The 26,360-nt window shown below is 46.2% G+C and overlaps 1 protein-coding gene across 5 annotated transcripts in view; it reads left to right on the top strand.

Moving 5' to 3' along the window:
- Window positions 1–26,360, top strand: part of LOC146206224 (aurora kinase-like) — an 880,154-nt gene that overhangs the window by 247,913 nt on the left and 605,881 nt on the right. For 4 of the 5 annotated variants that reach the window (XR_014704406.1, XM_084590847.1, XM_084590848.1 and 1 more), the window contains exon 3: window positions 6,156–6,238. Coding sequence is in view for 4 of the 5 variants with exons in the window: in XM_084590847.1 (XP_084446973.1) it covers window positions 6,156–6,238 (83 nt within the window). In the remaining variant the exon portion in view is untranslated. Of the gene's footprint in view, window positions 1–6,155; window positions 6,239–14,328; window positions 14,680–26,360 lie in introns of those variants that run through there. The other variant, XM_084590849.1, reaches the window with a different exon arrangement.

Below are 26,360 nucleotides of genomic sequence, written 5' to 3'. Positions count from 1 at the left end.
CGGCGTCTCAGATGTGCTCACAAAGAGCTTTCACCTCGCCTGCTTTGCGAAGCGCTGCTTACCCGGATAGCGGAATGGGGAACCCGTCTGCGGGCGTCCCCTCCGTGCCGATCTGCGGCTCGTCCGCTGTTTCGCCCCCTTCGCCCGCCGTCCGTAAAGACGCCGCCGCGGGCGAGTGGGGCACGGGATAGCGCGTCAGCTACCACGTTCGTTCTCCCCTGTAGATACTGCACCGAAAAGTCGAAATGCTATACCAAGAGAGAATGGCGCGCCAGCCGGCTCGCAAGTTCAAGGAGCCGCATCAGCCAACTGAGCGCGCTTTCGGTCCGGTTTCCAGAGGGAGCCCGGTCGACGCCTCGCCGTTCCCCGAACAGAAATGACTGCAAGCGGGGTACGGGTGCTGTTGTGCGGAGATGCCGGCAGCGGCGGCGTCGCGCACATTGCTTCCGCAACGGCGTAAAGCTGAAACAGCGGAGGCATATGGTCAACGGTCGCACCGCAGGGTGGTCCGAAGAACCATGTAGCGTGTTTCAGTGCCTTTGCCGAGTGCCGCGCAGGGGGCGGCAGGCATGACGCATGAGCTTGATCGTCAAGGCGACCGGCTCGGCCGATGTGCTGTCCAACGACTCATGGAGCCAAGGACAATTCACGTTGGGCGCCAGTTGTGGTTTCTACTTGGACATAGGCCACGAACCACCGCAAGGGTTCGAGCGTCGCGCGAGCCGAAGCCCCGATCAGCCGTCACCACGCGCACACTGAAACACTGCAGCGCGCACTCAACCTCCATCGGGAGGAGAGCCCTTCGCTGCAAGGACACAAACCTCCGAGTTCACAAAGGAGACGTTTATTGAAACGCCATCCTCCAGCGGCACACACACACACACACGCACACACATACACATATTTACAAACGCACATACGCATATTTACAAACGCACATACACACACATACGCAGTCACCGTGTCAAGGGAGCGCGCGAGGAGCAAGGCTCCCCTGCGCGCACAAGTGACACGGAGTGCGCGCCGCAAGCACGCAAGGGCGTGCTGTGATCTCTCTCGCAGTGACCAAAGGGTTCCTTTGAGAGAGTGTGGGCAACCACCGCAAGGTACGCCTGTCGCGGATCGTTGGATCACGATCGACAGGCTCGAGCTTCGCTCTCAGGTAAGACCCGGAGCAGACGAACTCGAGCACACACTGGTCTGCGCGGACAAAGGCCGGCAGACAAGAACAGTTGCGTACGCACCTTGCGATGTCTCGGAGGAGTCTCTCTCTCTGAGCTCCGCTCGGACAGTCGCGCGAGCGCGGCTGTCGAAGCGGTGCCGTGTTCCCGCCAAAAGGCGCCAATGAGAACAGTCACTGGGACGCCAGGGCGGAGCTGTGGCCCGAACGACAGTGACAAGTCGCTCGAGCCCCTCTCCGCCGCCTCAGGCGGGAGAAAGGGAACGGGGAGAACAACTGGGAAGCGGGCGGCGGCCGCGCAAAGGGCAGCCGCAGCAAGCCCGAATCCCACAAAGATTACAGTGTTTTCTTTTTTTTTTTTTTTTTTTCGTTTCTTTTGAGTAGCCAGTGTAACGGAAGTTATATTCGATGTGTTTGCGAATGCGATAACTGCGCGCGCACACATCGTCATCGGCATATTTAGTTTTTTTTTTCGCTATATATGCCATAACTACACCTAACAGATAATCCGCTGCAGCCATGTCATGCGCCTTGGACGCCGAACGTAACAATGCAGCAGACCTCAAGAAGGGCGGACGTCAACTGGAAAGGTTGGAAACTTCCATCATAAATTACAGCAAGTCGTCGATCACGGCCAAGGCTGCGTCATCTGCTCGTCTTGTCTTCAGAAAGTTGCTCCCCCTGCTCTCAGAGTCCGAATGCTGGAGGAAAAGCCAGCCTGGGCAAATGGCGAAGAACATAGCGTGTCCTTTAGATGCTGTCTTTCTTGCCGATTTCGGGCGGCTCACCAAAGCCGTTTGGGGGCAATTTCCAAGCGGGCGTTCCAGAAATGGGTAGTGTCTATGAGAACATGGAGCTGCGGCACTGGCGTCTAGTCACGGCGAGATAACCACAGGTACTGGAAGAATGGAGCGCGAACCCTTATCCAACGTTTCGGGAGTTTTTTTCGTCTGTCTTCGACTGCATATCTCCCTCGCTCATTATCCCTTATCTCGCTCATTATCCTCTTATCACCGTCAAGAGAGGAAGGCCAGCGGGAGTTGAGCATGGTGGCGCCGGCTGCACAGAGAAAGGGCAGAGTTCAAACACTTCAAAGTTCAAACTGGCGCGTCCCTCCTGCGAAACGATGAGATGCCTGCGTGGTCAGCAAGCGACAGAAGTCGGCGCAGCGGCGGCTGCTTTCTGAGAAACGAAAAAGACCTGTCTTTATATTTCTTTAGACGAACAGGAATACGCCAGTCGGAGATGAACGCACAACTAATTACTCCCTTATCTACGAGGTCTCCGAGAAAGCTGTATAGCTTTTTCCATTTGTAGCCATATGGCTGTGATCGGGTGGACGTGAATGAGTAATTACTCCCTTATTAGAAATCTATTCCACCTTGAAGGATTCTCTTAAATATAAAATCAACAATCCTAGTCCGTCTTGGCCTCTCTAAGACGTGAGTGCAGTAATTCAGTGCAGAAAATGTAGTTCGTGCCGCGACCGATGCGATTCCCGAACCATTTAAATCAAGCTTGGGGCCTTCCTAATGCACCAAGGAAGGCTGATGCCCCGCCTAGGTTAATTTGCTTTGATGACACGGACACACAAAAGCCCAGACGACGACAAGTCCACTTGTCGAAACGTTAGCTCGAGCTGCGAACTGAGGCAGGGACCCCAAGGGTAAAGGGGGGACTCTTTTACCCCTGTTCAGTGCTTTTTCATACCGTGCATCCCCCATGCAACACAAGGGTAAAGTTTGTTGCACAGCACATCAGCCTAAAAGTGAAGAGTGTGCCATTGTTAAGTTTTTGAACCGCCGTTTGGGTGTACTGGTATATTCAGGGCACTATAGTTTGGACGCTATATAGCTAAATGGACTAGTGCGAAACGTTTGTTTCTCTACGAAGAGATTGACCGTGTACGTGACACTGCTTCCTGCTTGAGTTGCCAATAAAAAGCTTACATGCGGTAGGTAGCAGTGGCTAACATGAGCAGTTTTAGTCCGGAATCCATGAGATTCTCTCTCTCACACACACATACAAGCGCACTCGTGCAATTTCGGCATACAAAGTAAGCTTTATAAATATACAGATACCAAAACGAAAGAACAGGGGACGAATGCCGTGACCATGTAATCTTGCTCAAGTAGAAACAGTTACGCACTGGACACAAATGACCTGACGCTGGGCTGCCACTTGTATCGATCGGTTTTAACAGCCATTTGTTGCTTGGCTTCTCTCGGAAAACTAGACATTCTCCAGCAATGTTGCGAGCGTTTCATGCTCTGGAACCCGAACACCCTGGAATTGCAACCGGAAGACGCTATTTGCGCGTCTCTCCCAGCCTGCAGCGGTGAAGCGTAAGAACGCGCGCTGGCTGCAGCCGCTCGGGAAGAAGCGCTGACACCTTCACAGAATGACACTGACCGATACATGTTGCCCCAGCTAAGATAAATCTGAATTAAAAATTAAAACTGAAATGTAATTTCTAAACTGAAATCAGGTGGACGTTGTTAGGAGCTGTGTAAAATTGCGGTATTTTTTTCTCCGCCTTTATGTATATTTGACGATCATAATTATTTCCCCTTTAGTTACTGCTTTTAACACTTAGTTGTGAATAGAAATGCTGTCGAGCGCCATAAATATGGCCTGACCCAGGTGCTTCCGCTGAGGTCCCCATTTTATCCGGCAACAGTGGAAGCCCGCGATATTTTAAAAATTAACACCATGCTCTGTGCACCTGAATGCGACGCGACTACAGGGCCGCAACTTGGTGCAGCGCTGGCAGCTTGACGCAGCTTGCCCTGAAAAGAAAAAAAAAAAACAAAGCTCTCGAGGTGATGGCAGCAGGATGCTTGCCTGCTACGAAATCATTGCCCACGCACAGGGAGCTGTCATAGTACGTTCCGCCTTTGATCCGATCAACAAAACGAAGACCACATTTGTCCACGTGTTCTGTGTTCTTTCGTGCACAGACAGGAGGAAAAACGCAAAGTTCCTGCTTTCTTATGGCCTTACTGGCAGCATCGAGGAAGTCTATCTGAAAACGACAATGGCCTGCAATTTGGAAGGCGCTTGATTATCCCCCAACCAATTAAAAGATAAAGTCTCGCCCGTTCACACAAAGTGTTCAGGGGATCAAGCGCTGCAGAGCCAGAGCAAGACAGTCCGTGTGGTGGCTGGGGGTGTCCAGCGAACTGCGCCAAGCCGCCTCGAACTCTGAAATATGTGCTAAAACCCACTAGAAAAATGTCCAGCCGCTCCCCAACATACATTCCTGAGCTGGCATGGCTTATGTATACAGTGGGCACAGATCTCTTCCAACTTCGAGGCAAGCAATTGTTAGTGACTAGCTTTATCATTCGATGGAGGCGACCCTGCTGAGCTCAACTTTGGAGGATCAGCGTCAACTGGTCTCCCAGGTGAGGGTGGCAGCCATAACCGCTGGGGTCCTGCACTGAGGACACCACCTTCCTGCCCTCCCTTTCTCTTAGCGAGAATAAACGTTTTTACAATCAATCGAGGCAAGCAGTCTCTCATTTGAGCGGATTACCAGTCTCGGTACCTGGGTAGAGCACACTCTGCTTCCACCACGGCATGCGAAGTAATAAACCACATTAAGAGCTTTTTCGCGCGTCATGGCATTCCCGTGGTCTCGGATTACGGCCCTCAATTTTTGTGTCCAGATTTCGCGAAATTCGCCAAGGCGTACGACTTTGCTCACATAACGATCAGCCCCTTGCATCCGTAAGCCAACGGGGCAGCAGAGCGAGCAGTGCAAACAGCCTGCTCAAGATGGCAAAAAGAGGCCCCTATCTTGCGTTATTGGCGTAAAGAGACACAACGGGACCGACAGGGCCCATATGAATTGACCATTGTGTGTGCACGCGTTCGGTGTTTTCCGCTCTCTTTTAACCGCGGGTCGTCTGAGGCAAGAAGACAACCGAAAAAGACGGTGAAGGCAAAGAGCACAAAGAACAATAAGAGCCAAATACCAGTCAAAGTGAACGGGCGATTCTCTCGGCCAAGACCCGAGCGTGGGGGAAAGACTGCGAGGGAGAAATACTGCAGCAAGCCGAGACCCGGCCCCAGTTCCCGTCACGTCAGTTCCCACTGCACGTCAGTTCGTGCGGGGGGAACAGATGCTGATTTCTTTGAAGACATCCGGCTGTGAGCCGGGAAACATCGCCTCCTTCTCCCGCTTTCGTGAACTACGCCGATGGAGACTGGCTGTCGTCTTCAGGCACATTGCCAGATCAGGACGGCGGAGCCCGACCGCACGACCCGAGTTCCCGCGCCTGTAGTAACTCACCGTCCGAGACACCTCACGGCACTCTCGCAGCTTCAGGAGCTCCAGTTGCCATCACTCGCTCAGGGCGCAGTGTGTCTGCGCCGGACCGTTACAGTGTTGTAAACTAATAGAGAGAGATGTGGTAAGTTGCTGTGTAAAGGATCACCCCAGCGCCAATTAATGTGAGCAATTAATCTGACGCAGGCCGAAAGGCAAGCGCTCGCGCGCCCCAACCTTCCCACAATAAAGGCTCTTCGTTCTTTGCCAGCCGTGTGGAGAGTCGTGTTTCTCAGCTCTCGCTCCGAACCCGCGAAAAGAGTGTAGAAGAGACGTTCAAGATCAGTTCATCTACAGAAATTCCTTCATTTTTAGTTCCTTGGGACTCTGCTGTAAGACTTCCTTATTTTCAAAGGTTTAGGGAACCACGAATCAACAGCGTTGTTTAATGTAGGCGGCACTCAGCCGCAATGCTTTAGGTGCATTCCAGCAATCTGAACCATTTGTTTTTAAAGCTGTGATTTACATTAGCTTCGACACCATTTGTAGTGCTCTGTTTCGTCTTCACTCAATTTTTTTTTTTTTTTTTTCAGAAGGAAGGCGCATTTCAGGCCTCCACCGAAAAGAAATTTCAGATATACATATGATTAATGTGCCTGTGGATACGCCTTGATTAATGTGTGTGTATGGTCCTATTTGCAGGCAGGGAATTTTGAGGAGCTACCAAGAGACTGAAAGAAGCTGCTCCCACTTTTCCTCGGAGGCAGTCCACGCTCTTCGACAAGGTGAGTAGAACAGCCAGTCAACATTCTAACAAACCTGAACGTTTGAGGACTGTGACAGACCTGGTATTCATCGCTTTCTGCCGATATTTACAAGGGCACGACGATAAGTTTGTCGAGCTGCATTCACTGCTATTTCGTGTCGAAATATTGGACATATCCGCACTTAAGATGGCGGTCGCCATATTCATCGTGGAGTCGCCATTGTAGGAATTTTTAATTACGCAACACACGTTGCCTGGCTACGTGTGACACCCGCGAGAGATGGGACGGGTTGACATTCGCGACGCATGCGCCGTAGTGAAGTACGGCAACCGATGGTGCGTTGCCGTATATTGGCATATTGCCGATCAAGAATGGAACTTCTGGTGCAATGGCTCCAGCTAATGCCCTCTTGAGAGCAGCCAAAAGTCACTCTGAAAATGATTCCGTTATTTTGTTTGATTGTGTGCTCGCTGTGTGGCCACGAGTACGTCAGAGGGACGTAGTACATTTTTTTTTTCTCTGGTGAGCACGTCGAACGGATCAGCATCAGTGCTCTAAAATGCTGTTGCTAAAGGTATGTCGGACAGATCCAGCTTATTTCAGTCTGACGTCTCACAAAATGATTTTCACGTACGTTGATTATCATGGGTACGACGATATGTTTCTATCCTCTAATGGCCATAGCAGTGGGCCAGCTCCAGTTGATATGATCGCATAGTGCGGATCACCCTTGGATCAATATTTGATTCTCTATGGCTAGACCGGTGAGTTGGTGATGCAATAATCAACGTGACAGACGTCGTCTTCAGAAGGAAACACAGGACAGCGCTAGTCCAGTTTTCTTCTTTCGTTGGCCTAGTAATTTGATTATCTCTCGGCGACCTCTGCAGTTTTGTCCCCGTTGCGCTCCCATCGCATTTGTACTATGGTTTGCTTCTCTCTGCCAAGGATGGGGCGAATTACGTTTGGTGTGAACGGACTACGAGTGCGCCAGCAACGACCTGTTTGTACTGCCAACATATGTACCGATTGTCGCGCATCGTTGAGTATCAGCGTGCGAACTGCAAAATTAGTGCTAGCTATTTCCATGCCAACATGAGGCACACGTGCGGTTTTCTGTTGTGTGCCGAAACCGCTTCATGAGTGCGGATGCTCGCTTGAGACACTCTAAACATTTAACAGATTATCATCTTACTTGCTCTGTTTTATGCTAAAGAAGAGGGAGCATAACATTCCTAACGGATTACTACGCATGCAGACAGGTGATCTTCACGATGGGACTAAGGGGGGAGGGGGGAGTCTTCTTCCCCTTCAAGCTAGATGTATATAGTTCACATCATGTGCTGCCAGCGAGCTTCTTTTTCTTCCGCCCGTACACTTGGCTAGCTGGGTGGCTATAACGCTTATTTATTTCGCTGCATTACTAAGTACATAACAGACAACGAAATATTGTTTTCTCGACGGCTCTGAGAGGCTGGTAGGTAAATTGCGCATAAATTCCGCGGTACTGTATGCTGGGATATAAGATGTTTGCAAGAATATATGTTAAAAAAAAAAGAAAAAAGCTGCGAATAAAGGTACCTCGGACCGAACAGGAGCATTTTTCTTTTTCAGGTACTCAAACCCACCCAATGATTTACCTTCATATAATATACCCCCAGGCTACACCCCTCCCCCGTTTTTCGGACGGCACCTCGCTCAACTTATGCCCATTTTTATTTTTTACACTGATGACCGCTTCTCTTCACTTAACGCTGCCCCCCAACCCCCTCCACTTCGCCTCAATTATTGGCGAAGCACCGATCGGGTGATTGCATGCTGGTGTGGTGCTATTACCTCAGCAGACCTCGGCTAGCAGAAGGCGTGGGCCTGCATTCAAGCGTAAAATGCAGGCCAGTTGAGCAAGCAGCCGTCGCGGACTCCACTGGTGATGTGCCACCATTGGGAAGGGCTCAGCAGAGCAGACATGTGAGCTGAAAGCAATTATTGTAGCATATACCACTGCGACTCAGCACATGTCACGCACGACTCCCGCTCGTTCCAAATGGCAAATATGCTAAGGAAGCCACCCAGAATTCCTTGCCCAGTGGCCCAGGGAAAAAAAAAAAAAAAAAAAAAGAGAGAATTGAGACAGTGAGCACGGTGGCTCGTTGAAACGTGTATCCCGCGTAAATTTCAATTTATAAAATATGTGAAAAATGATCGCACATATGCGCCGAGTAGAAATTCATACATGCTCAGCACCTCATCGCAAAACACTTAGTAAGCTGCTGTAAAGTTCCAACTCTGGAGCTACGCTTGTGTATCTCTTATGGCATACTGAGAGACGGTAAAAGTTGCAAGGGAACACCAGGTCTTAGACCATGCAGTGCTTCGAACCACATGCGCCACACGAGATTTATGGCGCCATTCTGATAAAAATGACCAACTTACGCCAACCTGCACCAAAGTGAACCTCTTATGTAACGATGCTATTGTAGCCATCCTAATAGCCATTTAGAGAGCATTTGGCGCGACACGTTGCGTGATGCAGCCGTTGCCACAGAAACGGCCCCAGGGAATGAAGTTTAAGTCTGCCGAACCATTGAAGCGTTCACATTTAGCGGGCCATTGGTTTAAGTACGGAAAGAAAGTAAAAAGATAAAAACAAGCGGGAAATTTTGTCACCGCCTGTCGCCAGAATTCGGGCTAGTAATCGTCTGCCTGACAATATAGCGCGATGATCGGGGCAACTCGTTGCTACGTGCAGGCACAGATCGCTTCTGCGGCGTGACGCCGCGTGGAGCACCGAAGGGTTAGAAAAAGAATGTGCTGCCGAAAGTTATACACTCGCTCTTACTCGGGCTTCGTTAAATTTGTGTTCTGTGCCATTTTCTGCACACTGCCGCCCTGCTCCACGAATACTCCGGTAAAACTTTATCGCTAAACTATAGTTGTGTCTCGTTAGGATAGACACTTTAGTTCCCGAGCAAAAATGTCCATAAAGCGAACCAAATATATTAACGAGTGCTGAAAAATAAAAATAAAACGAAAATCATTCTCCTGAGAATAAAATTTGTAATTAGTAATGTCTGCCTGCTTCTATGTGTAGCGGTGTGCACTAAAGTCAATATTGACAGAACACTGGAATTTTTGTGCGTACTATTATTATCACCATGATCCATCCTGAAGAAGTTGCAGTGCTGTGGGTGCATGAAGCACTGCCGAAGAAGATCCATTCAAGCCAGAAGTATATAGTATATGTGCCAGCTAGGCAAAACCTTGAGGAGGAGAAACGCTGCACGGTATATAGCTAGGATAAAAAAAAAAAAAAAAAAAAAAAAAAAAAAAAAGGAGCGCATGTCTAAACTTCATGCCCTGTCATTCAGACTTGTCGGCTTTCTGTTTGCGCTTTAGTTTGTTACTGTGTGTTTTAACGCTGACTGAAAAACGTGAACGGCACCACGGAACAGACACGGTGTTGGGGTCTCGGGTTAAAAAGAAAAGAAAAAAAAAATTAATTTGCCGGCGTTTTTGTGCGCTTATCTTTTCTCTCGTCAGTTCTTTCTGTGCTTTCTTTTACCGGTCTCTCAGCTCACGTTCAGCAGAATGTATCGCAACCACGTGTGGCAGCTTTTCCACAACTGCGGCGCTCCCGCTGCACTCAGAAGTCTCCCGGTTTCCTCCTTTCGGGGCCTTTCTTACATAGCTGACCCTCAGTTGCTGTGCGTTCCACTCCGCTCTTGCGCATTTTGCCCCGTTCGACAAACATACGTCCGCTTCGGTTCTCTCGAACTACGCGACTCGTTCAGGCATGCAGACGTGTCGATGTGTCGCGCAGGTTCGCAAGCGAGGTGCTCTGCTTTTTTGTTTTTCATGCCGCTGTCCAATTTCAGCCGTTAAAAAAATACAGGGTCCCAATGTGCCTCGAGCATTCTTACCCTGTCCATTGTCCGGATAGCGAGTTTCCATATTAACGAGGCATATTATAAATACATTGAAAAAGTTTTATCTCTGGAAAAACTCTCCATAATTCAGGTCGTCCACATTAACGAGGGTCGTATTAACGGGGCACGATCCTCTATATTCGAGTTAGTACTTAGAGATGAGCAACGGCGCTGAATCCCATGAGGCGTTCACCTGAGAAGTTATCAAGTTGAAGAATTTTCTTGTGAGCAACGCGCTGGCTTCTCCGACTATTGAGTAAAGCTTGCCTTGCGGGTTTTCGGTCCCTAGTAAAATTTTTGAAGGAGATAGGATTTCGAGAAAGCCGATTTCAAAATTTTGAATTTTTTATTGTATGCGGCTGTATCTGTCTCATCTCGAAAACGAATAAAAGTTGCATCCGTTTAACTGTAGTGTAGCATTCTGTGCATTACCAGCCAATAGTCAGCCAATTGCAACGTTAACAGTTATGTCATATGTGTCCTTCCTGCCCAGGTTTTCAAGGGACCCGGCAAAAAAAAAAAAAAAAAAAAAGAAAACAAAATTGTAGCTGCACACACTAAACAATGAAGCCGGGGGGGGGGGGGGGGGGGGGGGGGGGGGGGGGGGGTTGAACGAAAGTTTACTGCAACCTCAGCGAGTAACAAAGCGGATGCCGTTGCCTGCCGCTTTGCATGCTTCTCTAGATTTTGCAAGCCTTTGCAGTCTTGTGATCACTCCCGAACGGCATTCGTGGTCGTTCTGCTTGCGTAGTAGGCCCCCACACCTACCATAGCCGATTTTGGTGAAAGGGGGGCAATGTCGTGGAAGGAGGTCACGTACGCAACTGCGCTGTTGTCGCCACGACAGCTTCAGCCAACTGCTCATCTGTGAGCATCCAGAACCTCCGCTATTTAAACTATCAGGAACTGGGAAAAAGCGGAAGACAGAAACAAAAGTCCCGAAGACGACAGCCTGCACAACGGCACCTCGTACAGTGCGCTGCTTGCGCGCCGTCGCTTTCGGCATAGTTTCGTTTTCGCGCTCTCGGTTTCGTCCGCTTGCGCTTTGTGTCGATGAAACTGCAGCAGCCGCAAAGAAATTCACGCCCCGCTTGTAAGCGCCCGATTCTTTTGTGTACTCGGAGTGCGTTGTAATCTGCCGAACAGTGCAGCGCTGTGAAGCTTTAATAGTCAATCGGTCCGGGCCCGGCCCGAGCCCAGCTGCCTTTTGCGTTACACCCCCCGAGCCCGGCCCGGCTTCTCCGATACATACCGGGGCCCGGTCCGAGCCTGACCCGAGCAAACTATGACTTACCCGGCCCTGGCCGGGCAGGACCTGTCCGCCAAGCGGGTGAGCCCGGCCGAGGTCCAAAAACAATAAATAATGAGCTAAGCGCGCTTCACCAATGCAGATGTTTTTGTTATTTCAAATTTCGCTGATAATAGGTCCTCGCTTTTAGAATAGTAGCGTGAAACTAATTCCTGGTTCTGGCTGCGTTGGGTACTGCTTCTTTTATTTTCAAAGAAAGCACAGTGGCTTCCATTCCATGGATACAAATTTCCCAAAAGCAATGTTATCAAATAAGACGGGTTTAGTTCTGATATTGACGGCTACAGATCGTTAAAGAATATGCAAAAGAACTGATTCAAAATCAGTTCGCTGCTATAGGTCACGCAATCAAAGATGTTGGCATAGCCGCTCCTGAGCCAACCGCCTGTTTCGTGTATTCTGGGGAAGAGGGGAGGGGGGGGAGGGTTTGCTAGAAGTTCTCGTTTATTATTGATTAACTTACTAAAAAATGAAGAAATTACAAGTGTCAATAACGCATGCTGAAACCAATTGCATCCAACATTTCACTCACAGTCTCAGCTGCGGTCTGGCAAAATTTCTATAATGTATTCCTGGGTTATACGTGCCTATCGTTGTTGCGTAATTATAGCTCCTTGTTATTCTGATATGAGCTTGAATTATTCTGTGAGTCAGCAACTTGTATCGAAAACCACAACTTCATTGATTTCAGCTGCTAGTGCAGTTTACCGTTATCAAAATGATAAATATAAAGCTGCTCAGTGTCATGCGATGCATATGAATGCCAAGTGTCATAAACTTTATTTAAACATCTCCACTGATCAACAATTAAGCAGCAGTACCTAAGAATACTCGGTTCAAAAGAGCAGCTATTTAACTGTGGAAAGCATTGGCTTTGTGTTCTTCATTCAAGATCACACTGGAATGTAGGCTGGTATCCCCACTGGACCCGTCGTACAGAGGCGACATACACATACCCACACCTGATCCTGGCGAACCATATGTTCCGGGTTATGAGGGTCCCTGGGAATACTCTGGGAATACACGCCTAGTGCATAGCCAGGGGTGCCATTTCTGTTTTGACAATAAACGTTCTTTCCTCCTCCTGCTTATTCTTATGGATCAGTTATTTTTCAAAGGCTCCTGTGCATGTATACTTCATATGGAAAGCTGCGTCTGTCAATGTGTCGTCTTCGTAGGTGCTACTTCTCACTCTCAGCAAATCTAATAGCCTATCAAATGTTCTATGGTCGATTGACTAATGCTGATTTGTCTTCAATTCGCCTGCAGATGCATTCATATGCTTACTGTCACGCCCGTCTCTTATAGAGCTGAAAGCAAAAGTAGGATGCCTAGAGAAGATGATTTTTAGGTCTCCCTTGGAGATGGATAGGAGGTGTCCCATTTGAGCCATAATATACATGAACACTTTCATTTAAAAAATAGAGGTCAGAACTGTTTTCCCACAGAATATTTGCCACTGAGGGCCTTCCTGCTCTCCTGCCCCACCTTACATTGTCCCTGTGTGTCTAATAATTTCAGCGCTTCAGAATGTGAGATGATTGTAAAGGAAAGAAAGCAAATGTGCTTCAGGAGGCCAGAATTGTATGTACTTGACAAACGAATATGCAAATATTGTTTGGGTGGCAATGAGAGGAAATATCTTGTTGGTGACGGAATTGGGGTTCGTGATACCTTTGTGGTTCTAATTCGCAAACATTCACATTTGTCGAGGACTTGCAATGTTAACTGTTTATTTACGACAACAACTAAAACACGAGGAAAGAAAAAGTAAGAAGAAAAGTATTTACGCCATGACTAAACCATTGTCAGATGAATTTAGCCCTGGTTCCAACTAGAGCACTTTTAAAACTTCTGTCTCCACTCTTACTGGGGCCAGCAACCATCAGGATAACAATCTACACTCCTCACCAATTAATGTTAGGGGAAGGAATAATGTTTTCGCTAGATAATCAAAGACTAGGGAAAAGTCTTAAGCGACCAATGGTCAGGTGAAAAGATAACCAATTTCTTTGCAGTTCCCTGATCAATCGAAAATTTGGAAAAGGAGAGATCGGGACTTCAGCCAAACATACAATCAGCATCGACGTCACTACAATCCTAATTTGCCTTTTATTCCATGTCCGTCTTAACGCTCATCTTCTTTTCCACACACGTGCATACGAGACAAAGATATGAAGTGGGAACAATCAATTCAGTATGTTCCATTCACTGGTTGTTTAAAAAAAGAAAACTGTAGTTACAGGGAGGAAGCTAGCGCTTAGTGGCAACGCGAGCCTATACCCAGGCACCTGTTCCGCTGCCTGCAGCCAAGACAAACCTCTAGTGCCACACACACGTTACCCACCGCAGTCCTGCTTCTTCAAAATGGGCAGCAAATGCATGCGGTTTCGAACAATGCGGATACTGCAGAGAGCTGCGCGCACAGAAGGTATCGGCGGACGGAAGGGGAAAAGGGACGGAAACGGATGCTTTGGTGGTGGCACCGCTGACAATACAGCCACCACCGACATTCTATCGGGCAGCCTTTGTCAATAAACGCTTCCATTAGCTCGGTGATGGCCGCGACGAGAGACTACAGGTGCACAGTGAAATCTCTAAAAACAGATACCGAATGACACCCTGGAAGGCTCAGCAAACTTCACATATGTATCTGCTGTTTTATTTACATATTCCGTTGTTTTCCAGATTGTTTTAATTTCTCTTTACATCCTGACATGTCATATGACATTGCCATGTATAAAAAGTTTGCACTCTGAAAATAGTCATGAACTGGCATTATATCTATGTATTCACCTGGTACTCCTTCATTTCAATCACATAAAACATAAGCAGTGGGCATACGGTAAGTAAAACTAGCCGTTCATTCGCAGGCCCGAGCCTGGCCCAGGCCCATCATTTTTCAGGCCCCAGCCCATCCTGACAACGTAGCCTAAAGCCCGTGCTTGGCACAGGCCCGCCCATAAAGTGTTTTACCAGGCGCGGCCTGTGGATCAAGCCTGAGCTTTGGGGTAAGCACAAGCACATGTAGTGCTTTAGGTGGTGCTGCATGTGCCTTAACTGTACGGTGCCTCAATGCGCGCACCCTCACTGGGCCTAGCCTTGTAGGCCAGGCCCATTGCTGTTGACTGTGGGTCTGTTCTCCTCAGGGCGTTGAAGAGGAATTTTTTCGAGTTCGGTTCAGATTCAGGTTCACACTTTTCAGGTGCAGATTGGGCTCTAGAGACACCTTCCATTCTTGTTCGAATCGGTTTGACTGGGTTCAGAACAAAAAAAAAAAAAAAAGAAGCTTGTATTTTTTTATTTCACTTCACTTATTTAATACCGAGTTTTCTTTGCTGTTCCAATACATAATAAAAGCTGAAAATTCATATAGTAGTCTGTGTATTGTAACTGTCATCAGATGTGATGGACTCCACTTCTTTGTACAAACCTCAGCAAAATGTCTATTGAGTGACTGACAATTAGAGTAGGATGAGGAAAAATTATTATTTTAATTGGCACATAATCAACAAAAGCTGTCACGTGCAGAATGAAAGTTAAAGGAAAATAATTTTTCCTGCTGCGCTTTTCAAGTACACAAAAATTCACATGAATTTTATTTTAGAACAAAACCTCTACTTCTACGCGTACATGAGTGTTTCATCTGGCTCCCACTAAAGGACTTTAAAATCGTATCAAGGCCAAACAAAGCACACACCTCAAGACCAATGATGTGTATACCATACGTGTGACTATATATCGCATAGCACGTGGATACCTTTGCATTTCGCGCTTTTATGGATGTGAAATGCAAAGGCACCAGTGTGTTGTGGACCAAAAAGCACTGACAGAAGTCTCCTCCGTCACTAATTTGGGGTTGGAGTCATCGTATTTGCCGGAGAACTGGATTAATCAACTGTCTCATTCCTGTGGCCGTGACGCGACCACTGTCTTATTGCGCGTCATGGTTGCCTGCATAGGCGCACTACATACCTTCTTCTAGAGCCACTTTGAGGCTAGACTGGTGTATTTAGTAGCATAATTTACAACAAACATGACATGACATCATGGCTGCTCAAAGATATTTTATTATGCGCTCAGTAAATGCTGCCAAATTTTTTATTGCCAGCATAGAATGACCAAAAAAAAAAAGGAGATTGTCAAAGGTTGTTCAAGACAGATGGAACCGTTCTGTGAACCAATTTGGAATGGTACCTCCGATTTGTTCCGTTCAGGTTCAGTTCCAAGATGGAGAAAAATACTTGGGTTCGGTTTGGTTCCAGTCCGACATCCTAGTTCTCCTACTCCTGCTTTGTGGCGAAGAAGAAAGTAACCCAGCCCCAATGTAACCAAAAATGTAAATGCTATCCTAGGCGAAAATCGGCAAATAAAAGATGCCAGCATGGCATGTGAAGCTACCCTTTCTAAACTAGATGAAAAGCTCACCAAACTAAATGATGTCGTTGAGCTAACCAAAGTGAAAAAAAAAAAAGAAAATACAAAAACTCGAAGAAAAAGTGCATCTGGAAGAACCTTTGTTGGCTCAATTTTACAAGGTTTTTGACTTTGAAGACTGCGCTCTACGGAAAAACATTTTGGTTTTCTTGCAGTTGATGAATAGCCTTTCAGAAACCTGCAATTCAGGAAAAGTAAGTATCCCTAATACCGAAAAATCTAAACCAGTCATATCACAAAACTGAGCCTGTGGCACAAAATGGCACATTTTCAGCTGCTGTATCCTCATTAAAAAGCATTAGGGTGTTAATAGATTTCTTCATGCTTTGACCTTCTTATATACAAAGATAGCTTTACAATATATAATCTTCACCTTTTAGCCTTACTCACAATGCAAAACATAAGCCTTACAAACTCTTAACAAAAAGAGCAGGCATTTAGGCTACTGTACCATACTGATGCACTTTTCTAGAAAACACCAAATGCTCAGTGCCACCAGTTATGATTCTGATATGGATATATTATAATACTGTATACCAGAAAAACAGCTCAACATTCAGGCTACTGCCTTTTTAGCATACACATAATTATAAGCACCTTTGTTGACATTAATGAGAAAACAACCAAAGTCAACATTAATGTAGAAGTTGACTGTGACATACAGCGTCATCATGACAGGCCTGTTGATAGAGTATAAATTCAGTTTTTGCATGTCACAACCTCATGCATTTACTGCAAGAAAGCACAAGAACAGAAGCTCAGATATTGTTTCAGACAAAAGCTAGAATGCATACATACCATTCGTAAGCTGTATTTCAGCAACAGCTGATGCAACCTATGCAAATGGCAATTCAAAGTTGCAGTATAACCAGCAATAAGCACTATTTCATTGAGGTGCCTGTTTTGGACCTCAAAAAGGATAATGTGTGAAGCTTATAAATTGTCGAAATTAACCCAGAGTCCTCTACTACTTAGCCCCTTTGTACTGATGTGTATCGTTTGGGTGTTAACCCCATATATCATACCATAGCTGAAGCAGAACGACTTACCGCTTGAAAGTGCTGCTCTCATACCCAGTACCAGGCTGCTGCTGAGGCTCTGTAATCAAACAAAGAAGGTTTGGGGTTTCACTCGCTTTATTTTTTGATACATCATTCAATAAACGCCTATGTGATTATTCAAAATAGTGTTCCATTCAATAAAAAAATTTGCGTTGATATCACTTAAGGTACATTTGAAAATATGCATGCATTATTTATGGTTGTCATTTATGGTTGCTACCGTGAATGCAACCACTGCGACACAAGATTACAAGGCAGTAAGAAGCATGTGTGGTAATATATCGTAACATGTTCAGTCATCTAGTGTGGCACCACTTCTAAACTTTGAGCAAGAGTGGTCACCCTCACAGAAGTATGATACCTAGACCTGTTGGAAAGTGGCTGCTGCCAAACCCACTTGCCATGCATGAAAACTTTACAAATGTAGTACTGCTGACATTCAGTCAGTAAAAGCGATAAAGCTTAAAAAAACTTCATTCCAGCATTCCAGCTGTGCCTTTCAATTCACAACAGCTTCATGCTATGTGACTATTTTTTTGCTTTGTAAAGGTAAAAGAATACTAGTTTTAATTTACAGTAGGTTACACAAATATAAAACCTTAACTGTTTGAAATGTGGGGCTTTTATTTCTACAAGCCAAAGTCATTTGCAGTGCAGCTTAACTGAGGCAAAGGCAGCAAAAACAAAGCACTAGCCAAGCGCATGGTTGAAAAATTCAAAGTGGGGAGCTATTTCGTGTCCGCTGCACGCACCCTGCGTGCTGCAATGAGAGTTGCTGGTGTGTGTATGGGATCAATGCACTGAATTGTTCTCTACAACTGCACTTATGCTTGTATGTCACATTGGTGCATGTTTGCAGGCTGCACACAATGTAAGTTACATTTCTATTAGTAAATGATAGCACATCTTGACATTGGCTCTTGATAAAAAAAAAATATATATATATATATATATATATATATATATATATATATACTCGAAGTGCAATAAAGAGCCATTCTTCCATGTGCATCTGGGAGCTTCAGGTCTGCAAGCATCCTGTAGCTAGAGAATCGTCAATGAATAATTGAGAGAATGAACTGCCTTATCACGTAAATTGAGACCAAGTAAGTTTTTCAACTGGTTTCAGCAGGTAAGAACAAGAAAAGCGAGATTAGCTAGCTATAATTGGATTCCTCAGTCCCAATTGGGTACACCAGTTGGGTGCTTCAGTATCAATTTGTGCTTTTCTAAGTCCCATATGGTTTTAGAATTGCAGTTTGAATACCCAAGTATTGTAGCTCGATTTCTACCTGCAGTCCTACTTCCTATTTGGAATGTGCGCTACCAGCTGGAGCACGTTTTTATGTTTTTTTGTCATAATGTGCCTTACTAGGAATTGGATTTTAACTACTAAGTGTGCTTTCAGTTTCTAGTCAACCTCTCAGCTGGAATTTGCATTCCTAGCATGCACGCACGCATTATTTCTTATCAACAGAAGAGCGCGCTTTTAACTTACCTTAGCCAACCGTTCTAGTTGTACCTTCGCTTCTAAACTCCCAGTTTACCAGTCGGAGACGTCCTTTTAATTCCGGATCAGCTGCTTGAAAACTCGCGTCCACAATAAACCGAGTCATAGCTATTGTAATCATCCGGCGTAAAATGTTTTGATTTTGAAATAAAAGACTTCAAAGTAAACACACCTCCGCGAGAAACTGCGTTTCATTTGCATCGTCAGTGTCAAGAACGCAAAGCTGACGACAGTCTCCTGTCCACTGCCACAGAGCTGCACGAAGCTGTTTTCATTTCCGATGCGAAAATTTGTGCCACCGTATATGTTCTTGACAAAATCCTAGCATACGAGAAAATATATTTTTTTCGTCTTGTTATTCAGAGCACATTATACGGTGAGATACTGTCCAATATTAAGTGAGTCATTGAACTTCGGAACACCGTTCTTCAGACCGACTAACGCTCTGCACTAGTGCAGTTAAAAAAAAAAAAAAAAAGGCGAATTACACTGCACTCACTACATAACATATCTGCAACATATTCAAATTCCATATATGCCATAATTTACAGCTCTGAATTATAATAACGTCGCGATGAAACAAGCTGCAAATATTTAGTTATAGATAAGAAAAATGTTGTCAGACGTTTGGGTTTGTGCTGTGTGGCCGGCGTGGCCAGACTTCAAGTACAAAAAAGTAACTAAAAATTTGCAATGAAAGTCTTTCCAAGTATAATATTGGTTTGTAAAATAAAAAACTATAACACACATTTGGCAACAAGCATTGTATCATTGAAATTTTTTATATTTAGGCCATTGTTGTTGCTTTTTGATGCTAATTTTACATGGTGGCCAGATTTTTAGCTCACTTAATAAATTTGCTTTGTAGAATCAGTTTACAATAATTACATAGGAATAGATTATTTTAGTTTCTTCGTCGCAATACATTATATTTTCTTGAGTGTTCTTCTGCTGTATACTTGCCTGAGCCGACAATAGTCGACCTCGGTCGTCTACTTGTTCTATCTTTTTAGCGTAATAATGTTCACATATTTAGAAACAAAAACAGTTAAAATTATATAGTTTCTGCTTAAATACATTTATATGCATTTGAGTATAATTTTTGATTGAAGCGTAAAATTCACCTGTTTCTGGCCGTTAAGGGGCGCTAATAAACATACTCACTCACATATGCGTCCTGCTGACAGCGTGCAGAAGCAATCTGATATCCTTTTTGGCTGCGTTCTCTCCTAAGCAAAAATTAACTTCGCCCTAACGCTTTCAGTAAGCTGATTTAATTTTTCATGCGCTGTTCTACGCTTCACTAGCACAAAAGATTATAGCGCCCCAATAAATAACCTATGATCTTGCAGTTCTCCACTTATGTGAAAAGCAATTGAGAGATATAATAATGCAGTGATTAAATGATATCGCCTGCTTTTCGCCATCATTTCTTTTTCTGAAGTTGACTGAATTGTAGCAGTGGTAGCACTACAGAGCTTATGCGCCCTCTTTGAAGGCTGAGTAACACTGCATATGCCCTTTTGACATGGCCCATTTGTAGCATTTCTTGTGGTTTACAGAGTTTATAATGTCGTCCTCAGAGGACGCCACTATCCGTAAAAAACCTGAAGTAGCGATTTGCGGTTCATTTTTTGTCATAGTCGAGCAGTGGGGAATTTGTGCAACTGAAGTATACCGTTTATGTGAACGACGATAGAACCAGATGTGTGTCGACGGAAGGAAGGAAGCGCAAATTTATTTTTGAAAGAAAAGGTAGGGGTTTGTAAGGTGCACATCAGCACGTGCCTTCGAGACCATGAAGACTCCGGGCGACACAGGCCCATGCGGCCAATGCCACGGCTCGGGATTGAATTTTCGGCTCGTCGCTGGTCTTTACTTCAGTCTACGTTTCAAGGGAGGGACCGGGAGGTAGATGATTAAACGATGGGTAAAAATACATGGTTTACTGATGCTATTTCACCGCAGAAGCGACAGGTCGGGCTAATTTCTAAATTAAATAATTAAAAAAAATGTATGAGTTAAGGAATATGTCTCAGTTTGAAATTTTCTCCACACCACCAGTTGTTCTCTGGAGAGTGACCTGTGTGGTGGTGGGTATGTCCTCTCGAGTCTGTAGTGTGTGATGTAATCGTAGTATGAGGAGCAGCTGTAGCGAAGCAAGGTTTTATTTTCTTTGTTTGTTTTTTTTTTTTTTTCTATGCAGTAAATGGATCCGACGTCGGCAGTGATCAATACACGATTCGACCGGAAGCTGCATTTGTACCCAGTCGAAAGAATATACTATGATGTCGTACTGTGTTGCATTTCCGCCAACTCGGCCAATGTTGAAGTGCAAGGAAGGAAGTGCAGTCTGAGCGGGAAGAGATGGGAATCTCTGGGCTCGTAGTGGTGTGCTGCAAGTCAGCGTGTTCCCTGTGTCGTAGCTCTGTCATTCCTGCGTGAAAGTTTGCAGTCGCCGAGAGATGTTTAACTGCCCATCTGGTGTCGCTGGCCGTACACTCGCTGGGGTAGTCTGTGTTTTGGCTGAACACTCCATGCCTGTGACGCAGACAGACTGCAAAGACTCTAGGTCTGATTCGTCGCATAGCTGATTCGCCTGATTCGTCCAGCCGCGTATAATCTGCCAGACACAGTTTCAATTCGTCTCACCCTCAGACAGTGGGACTCCCTGAGGCCATCAATCGTGAAGCTATGCGTGCCATAACATGTCTCCCCCGTCTAACACCCATACCAGTACTTCAGGAGTACGCCCAGCTAAATACGCTCAGTGAACTCATTGATCGGCGGATGGCAAACAGAGCTCGCAAACAATCTTCACAACTCCATCGTTTAAAGACACTACCTCCATGGTCGTACTGCCAGCTCACAGACAATCGCCCCACTGCTGCCCCGTCGGTATCATATCATCTGCCTGAAGGGTGCATATTATGTACCGACGTATCGCATAATGCAGAGCGAGGAGTTGCTTCTATGTATAGACCTTTTCAAAATTGGCCAAAGGGCGCTGCCATATTGGAGACTGGGCTATACTCATAGCATAGGAAAAAGCTGCGGATTCTCCCCCCACGCCTGCTTCACAGCCCAGTCAAACCTGTTTCTCCCAGGGTCGTGAAAAGGTGAACTCTCGCGTGACGTATACCGCGGATACGTGCACCCCTCTGGCACTGGAACTTCAAGCCATTTACAATGCCACTTCCGCCCGTTCCTACATTCAATGCAGTTAATCTTTACACCGACTCTCTTTGCTCTTTGTACGCGTCATTTACAAAATACAAAAAGTAACCGAGTTCCCGTCGCTAAACAGTTTTCGGACCGGTTTTCCCGCTGTTGTGCTTTCGTCAGTTGTCACAGATCGGGAATCAGGAACTTTTTTTTTGCACGGGTCTGGTGTACGTTCAGTTGACGTCGCCTGTCCAGATCTGCAAGAACCTCGAGCGTTTGCACGCGGGATTTTTTACCTTGTCTTTGGATTTATTACTCGTGCCTTGTGTTTATAATGCTTTGGGCTCTTTTACTGAGAAATCTTCGGAGTACAAGGCAGAAAACCGCAAAATGCGTTTTAGTACTTAAATTTTCTGTAAAAGGCTTCGGACGGATCCGATCGTTGTTTTTACAGCTGTGGCTAACGTTGCGTACGGGTGAACCCGGTGCTGCTCCTTTAATTGATACGTGGCATCGTGCTATATGTGAATTAGGACGTGATCCTTTCTTTTTTTTTTTAAACCTTGTTTCCGCTCATTCTTCCTGCCGCGTATGTGGGCGTGTGATTTTGGTTTAAACCAAAGAAAAAAAAAAACGATAAAAGTATGCTGAATTCAATTTTCGAATTCAAGTTTTGACCGAGGAAAGTCAGTGGTCTTGATCTGGGTAGGAGTTACACCCTGTTAGAGAAATGCAGACTGGAAAATAGGCTTGCACCTTGTCAGCAAACGCTGTCTGCTATCGTAGCTCTAATTGCTGCTATCATCACCATCGTCATAGGCGTGCGCAGAGGGGGGAGGGCGGGGGCTTTCAATTTTCTAAGAGGGGCACCAAGTTTGCCCTCTTACCTTCACTCTCTCGGACCTGTGCCGTTGTTTGTGTAGGCGGTCATGCACATTTTTCAATTCTCGAGTAATTTCGACTAGTTTTCAATTCTGCATCCATGGTGATGCTTGTTTTGTTTCTGCCAGTATTAATGTTTTATAACCGTTCCTCATTTTCGCGTTGTTATCTGGCTGTAGAGGTCTTGAAACGGGACGTGGGGGGGGGGGGGGGGGAGGGGGGGAGGCTTTCAATTTTCTGAGAGGGGCGCCAAGTTTGCCCTCTTATCTTCACTCTCTTGGACCTGTGCCGTCGTTTGCGCAGCGTTATGGTCATGCAGATTTTTCAATTCTCGAGTAATTTCGACTAATTTTCAATTCTGCATCCATGGTGATGCTTGTTTTGTTTCTGCCAGTATGAATGTTTTTAACCGTTCCTCATTTTCGCGTTATCTGGCTGTAGAGGTCTTGAAATGGGACGTGGGGGGGGGGGGGGGGGAAGGGGGGAGGCTTTCAATTTTCTGAGAGGGGCGCCAAGTTTGCCCTCTTATCTTCACTCTCTTGGACCTGTGCCGTCGTTTGTGCAGCGTTATGGTCATGCACATTTTTCAATTCTCGAGTAATTTCGACTAATTTTCAATTCTGCATCCATGGTGATGCTTGTTTTGTTTCTGCCAGTATTAATGTTATATAACCGTTCCTCATTTTCGCGTTGTTATCTGGCTGTAGGGGTCTTGAAACGTGACGTGGGGGGGGGGGGGGGGGGGGAGGCTTTCACTGTTCTGAGAGGGGCGCCAAGTTTGCCCTCTTACCTTCACTCTCTTGGGCCTGTGCCGTCGTTTGTGCAGCGTTATGGTCATGCAGATTTTTCAATTTTCGAGTAATTTCGACTAGTTTTCAATTCTGCATCCATGGCTACGCTTGTTTTGTTTTTGTCAGTATAAATGTTTTATACCTGTTCCTCATTTTCGCGTTGTTATCTGGCTGTAGGGGGCTTGAAACGGGACGTGGGGAGGGGGGGGGGGGGGGGGTTGCGCTGCGGTTAAACTGCGCTCCTACCAATGTAGAACCGAGCGCACGCTATATGGCCGTCGTGTTGGTTATATGATGAGAATGCACGTTGCCCAATTTTGTATAAGGATGCTCGAAACCACGCCTAAATCATGTCACGGGAAGTTATGTTTGGGAGCGTATAGCTAGGAGGGAGGGCTGATGGGGCTTCAGCCGCCCACGAAATGTTTTCGTACTGGCATACACTGCAGAGAAAAATAACCTACGGCGCCAGAAATCATTCTCAACTTTGTCTTCAATGTCTTTGTCGCGCTCAAAAAGGCATTCGGCGCGAATAAAAACGTTAAATCAAAAGTAGTACATGGTACCGTACAAACGTGACATGCCACACTATCAGATATGCTGGACTTTTCTGGTACGCAGCGAAGTCCGATGCATGGAGGAAAAAATAAACTAGAAGTAGGGTCTCTAGAAATATTGCTAGTCTCTCGTCCGCCGGCCGCGACGGGGGCGGCCGCGGAATGATCGCCGCGGTGGCGCTGCGGTGAAGCGGTGTGCCACTGGTGCCACGTGCCACTGCCGACGGAGCAGACGACGCGCGCGCCCGTGCGTTTCGAAATGCAGTCGCTGCATGCTCACTGTCAGGTGCCTTGTACATGTGATGCCGCTCTTTAGTCTTTGATTTTAGTTTAGTCGTAATATTGAATTCGCAGCAGAGCTGTTGGCATAACCACGGATACGATTTTTTTTTTCTTGACTGAAGTTTAGCGCGCATGCCCCTGAGCCGATGGAGAAACGAAGCTGCTTTTTATACCCTATTATTCTGCTGAAGCCACCGCGGTGCCGTATTGTAATGAAGACTTCTGAAGATTTTGTGTAAACAATTGCGCTTGCAAGGAGGACTATACTCTACGCACATTCTAGGCTCCGAGGACCATATGTGCGAGCAACAGAGCGCTGTCGCCGGCTTTCATTCACGCTATAGTTTCATCTTAACTTCTTCGGACGTTTAGGTGCACGTATGTAGAACTAGAAACTTTCGGATGCATGCACAATTAAAGCACGCAAGATGGGAACTCGAGCCCTTCAAATCGCACCGCGCTTCAGGCAAACTGCTGATATGCATTCTTTGGTGCTTAGGAAGCCTAGTAGCCCCTCATCAGAGTATGCCATCACTTTTGTTGACTTACATTTTGCCACCTCTAAGACATATTTTAACAGCCAGCTGTTAGTTGAGAGGAAGGGCACTAGCACTTCTTTCATACTCAGTCCTTGAAAGGTGTTCATTTTTATTTTTCATTTCACCTAGAGCTTTTACCAGCTATGCCACCTTGTCCTTCGTACGACAAACTGCTCGAGACTTAGAAGTCTGTTTCTTGATTTTTTCTTCTTCTTGACAGGGTGTTCTGAGTTAACTTTCGCAAGTATTTTCAGGCTATATCAGAAATAATGGCACAGTTCGTCGCAAAGTAACGCCCATTGCAGGAGGGAAAGGTCTTGGTGATAGGATTCAATCCGCTGTCAGGACAGAAGCTGAGTTTCGCAATGTCCTGAAGATTAATTACGTCTTCTGTCGACTTTACAGCTATCTCCTTGACTAATTGTTTCCTCGAATGCACACAGCAGCATGCATGGCAGCTTCACCTGTATCACTGCGATGGAACAGAACTCGCCGATTTGAGTAGATTGCCTTCGGAGATCCGTCCTCGCTTGAGTGGCACTATGCGAATGTTAATTGCTCAACATCAGAAAGATCGACATTTGTCCCCAGTCGCGGTGGCTTGAAGCTTTCTGCATTCCTGGAGCAGGCTCACGTCACACGATCCACCGCCGCTGTATTCTTCAACTGGCTCCACTGATGCTTCAGGATCAGTGCGCTTTTTTTTCTCTGCAGGTCTCCCTGCTGACTGTTTTTGCTCGCACAAGTTGCGCTCCTTTCTCTTGAGAGGCAGGGGTTGCAACAAGTATTTTGGAGTGTCAGGAAACAGCGCTGAGATGGTATCCTTCGTGAGTTGCGTAACATCCCGGGGAATCTCAATTACCTTTACATGTCTTAAAACTTCGCTCAATAATGCAGGGTTTGAAGTGTCGCTAACAAAAGTCGACACTAGCTTGTTCGTGTTACAGTAATGTGAGGGCAACCCCGTTCCGGATCCTCCGATATTTATATATACCGATATTTATATCAACGTCCAGGATTTCCTGTCTGCAACTCACAAAATAATGAGGAAGATATTCACCACTTGTGGGTTTGCCTGCCACTGAAGCTGACAATATCGGCACCTGACGGCAGTGGGCCTTTCACCGAGCAACCCATCTTCGTACACTGCTTGCACGGAAGGGCCTTATCATCGCTCTCTCTTGAATTTTATTAGAACACAGCCAGCCTATTTTCTTTCATTTATTACGCCTTTTTCATTTTCGTTTTACATATTCCTTTATGCCCTAATTGAAGCAATAAACAATGTTATTGCCTTTGCCGCAGCGCTTTATGTTGCGCTCTTACTCTTGCCTCTTCTCTGCGTCTTTCAGTGTCCTGAAGAGAGAGAATTTCACCCTGCACGAGCGCTACCCACTCTTGCACCCGGGCAAGAAACACGTGCTGTCGTGCTATCACGCTTACCCCGTTTTCTGGATATGATGCGATCACACATACATAAAGAAGGCACACTTACACACATGCTAGCTAATTTGTGGCTCGCGAGCGAAAAGAAGTGCACATGGTGCACGAGCCTTGCCACGGCACCAACGGATCAGCGCGGCGCAGACTCGCAGTACTGCACAACCGCCACAGAACGACGTACACAACGCGACCACGCTCCGAATGCGTGCAGCGTCCCCTACGCTTTCATCCGGGAAGC

This window comes from Amblyomma maculatum, chromosome 1 (assembly GCF_055883805.1).
Source record: "Amblyomma maculatum isolate TAMU_Amacu chromosome 1, ASM5588380v1, whole genome shotgun sequence".
Taxonomy (NCBI): Eukaryota; Metazoa; Arthropoda; class Arachnida; order Ixodida; family Ixodidae; genus Amblyomma; species Amblyomma maculatum.
This window is presented reverse-complemented; position numbering and strand designations above follow the sequence as displayed.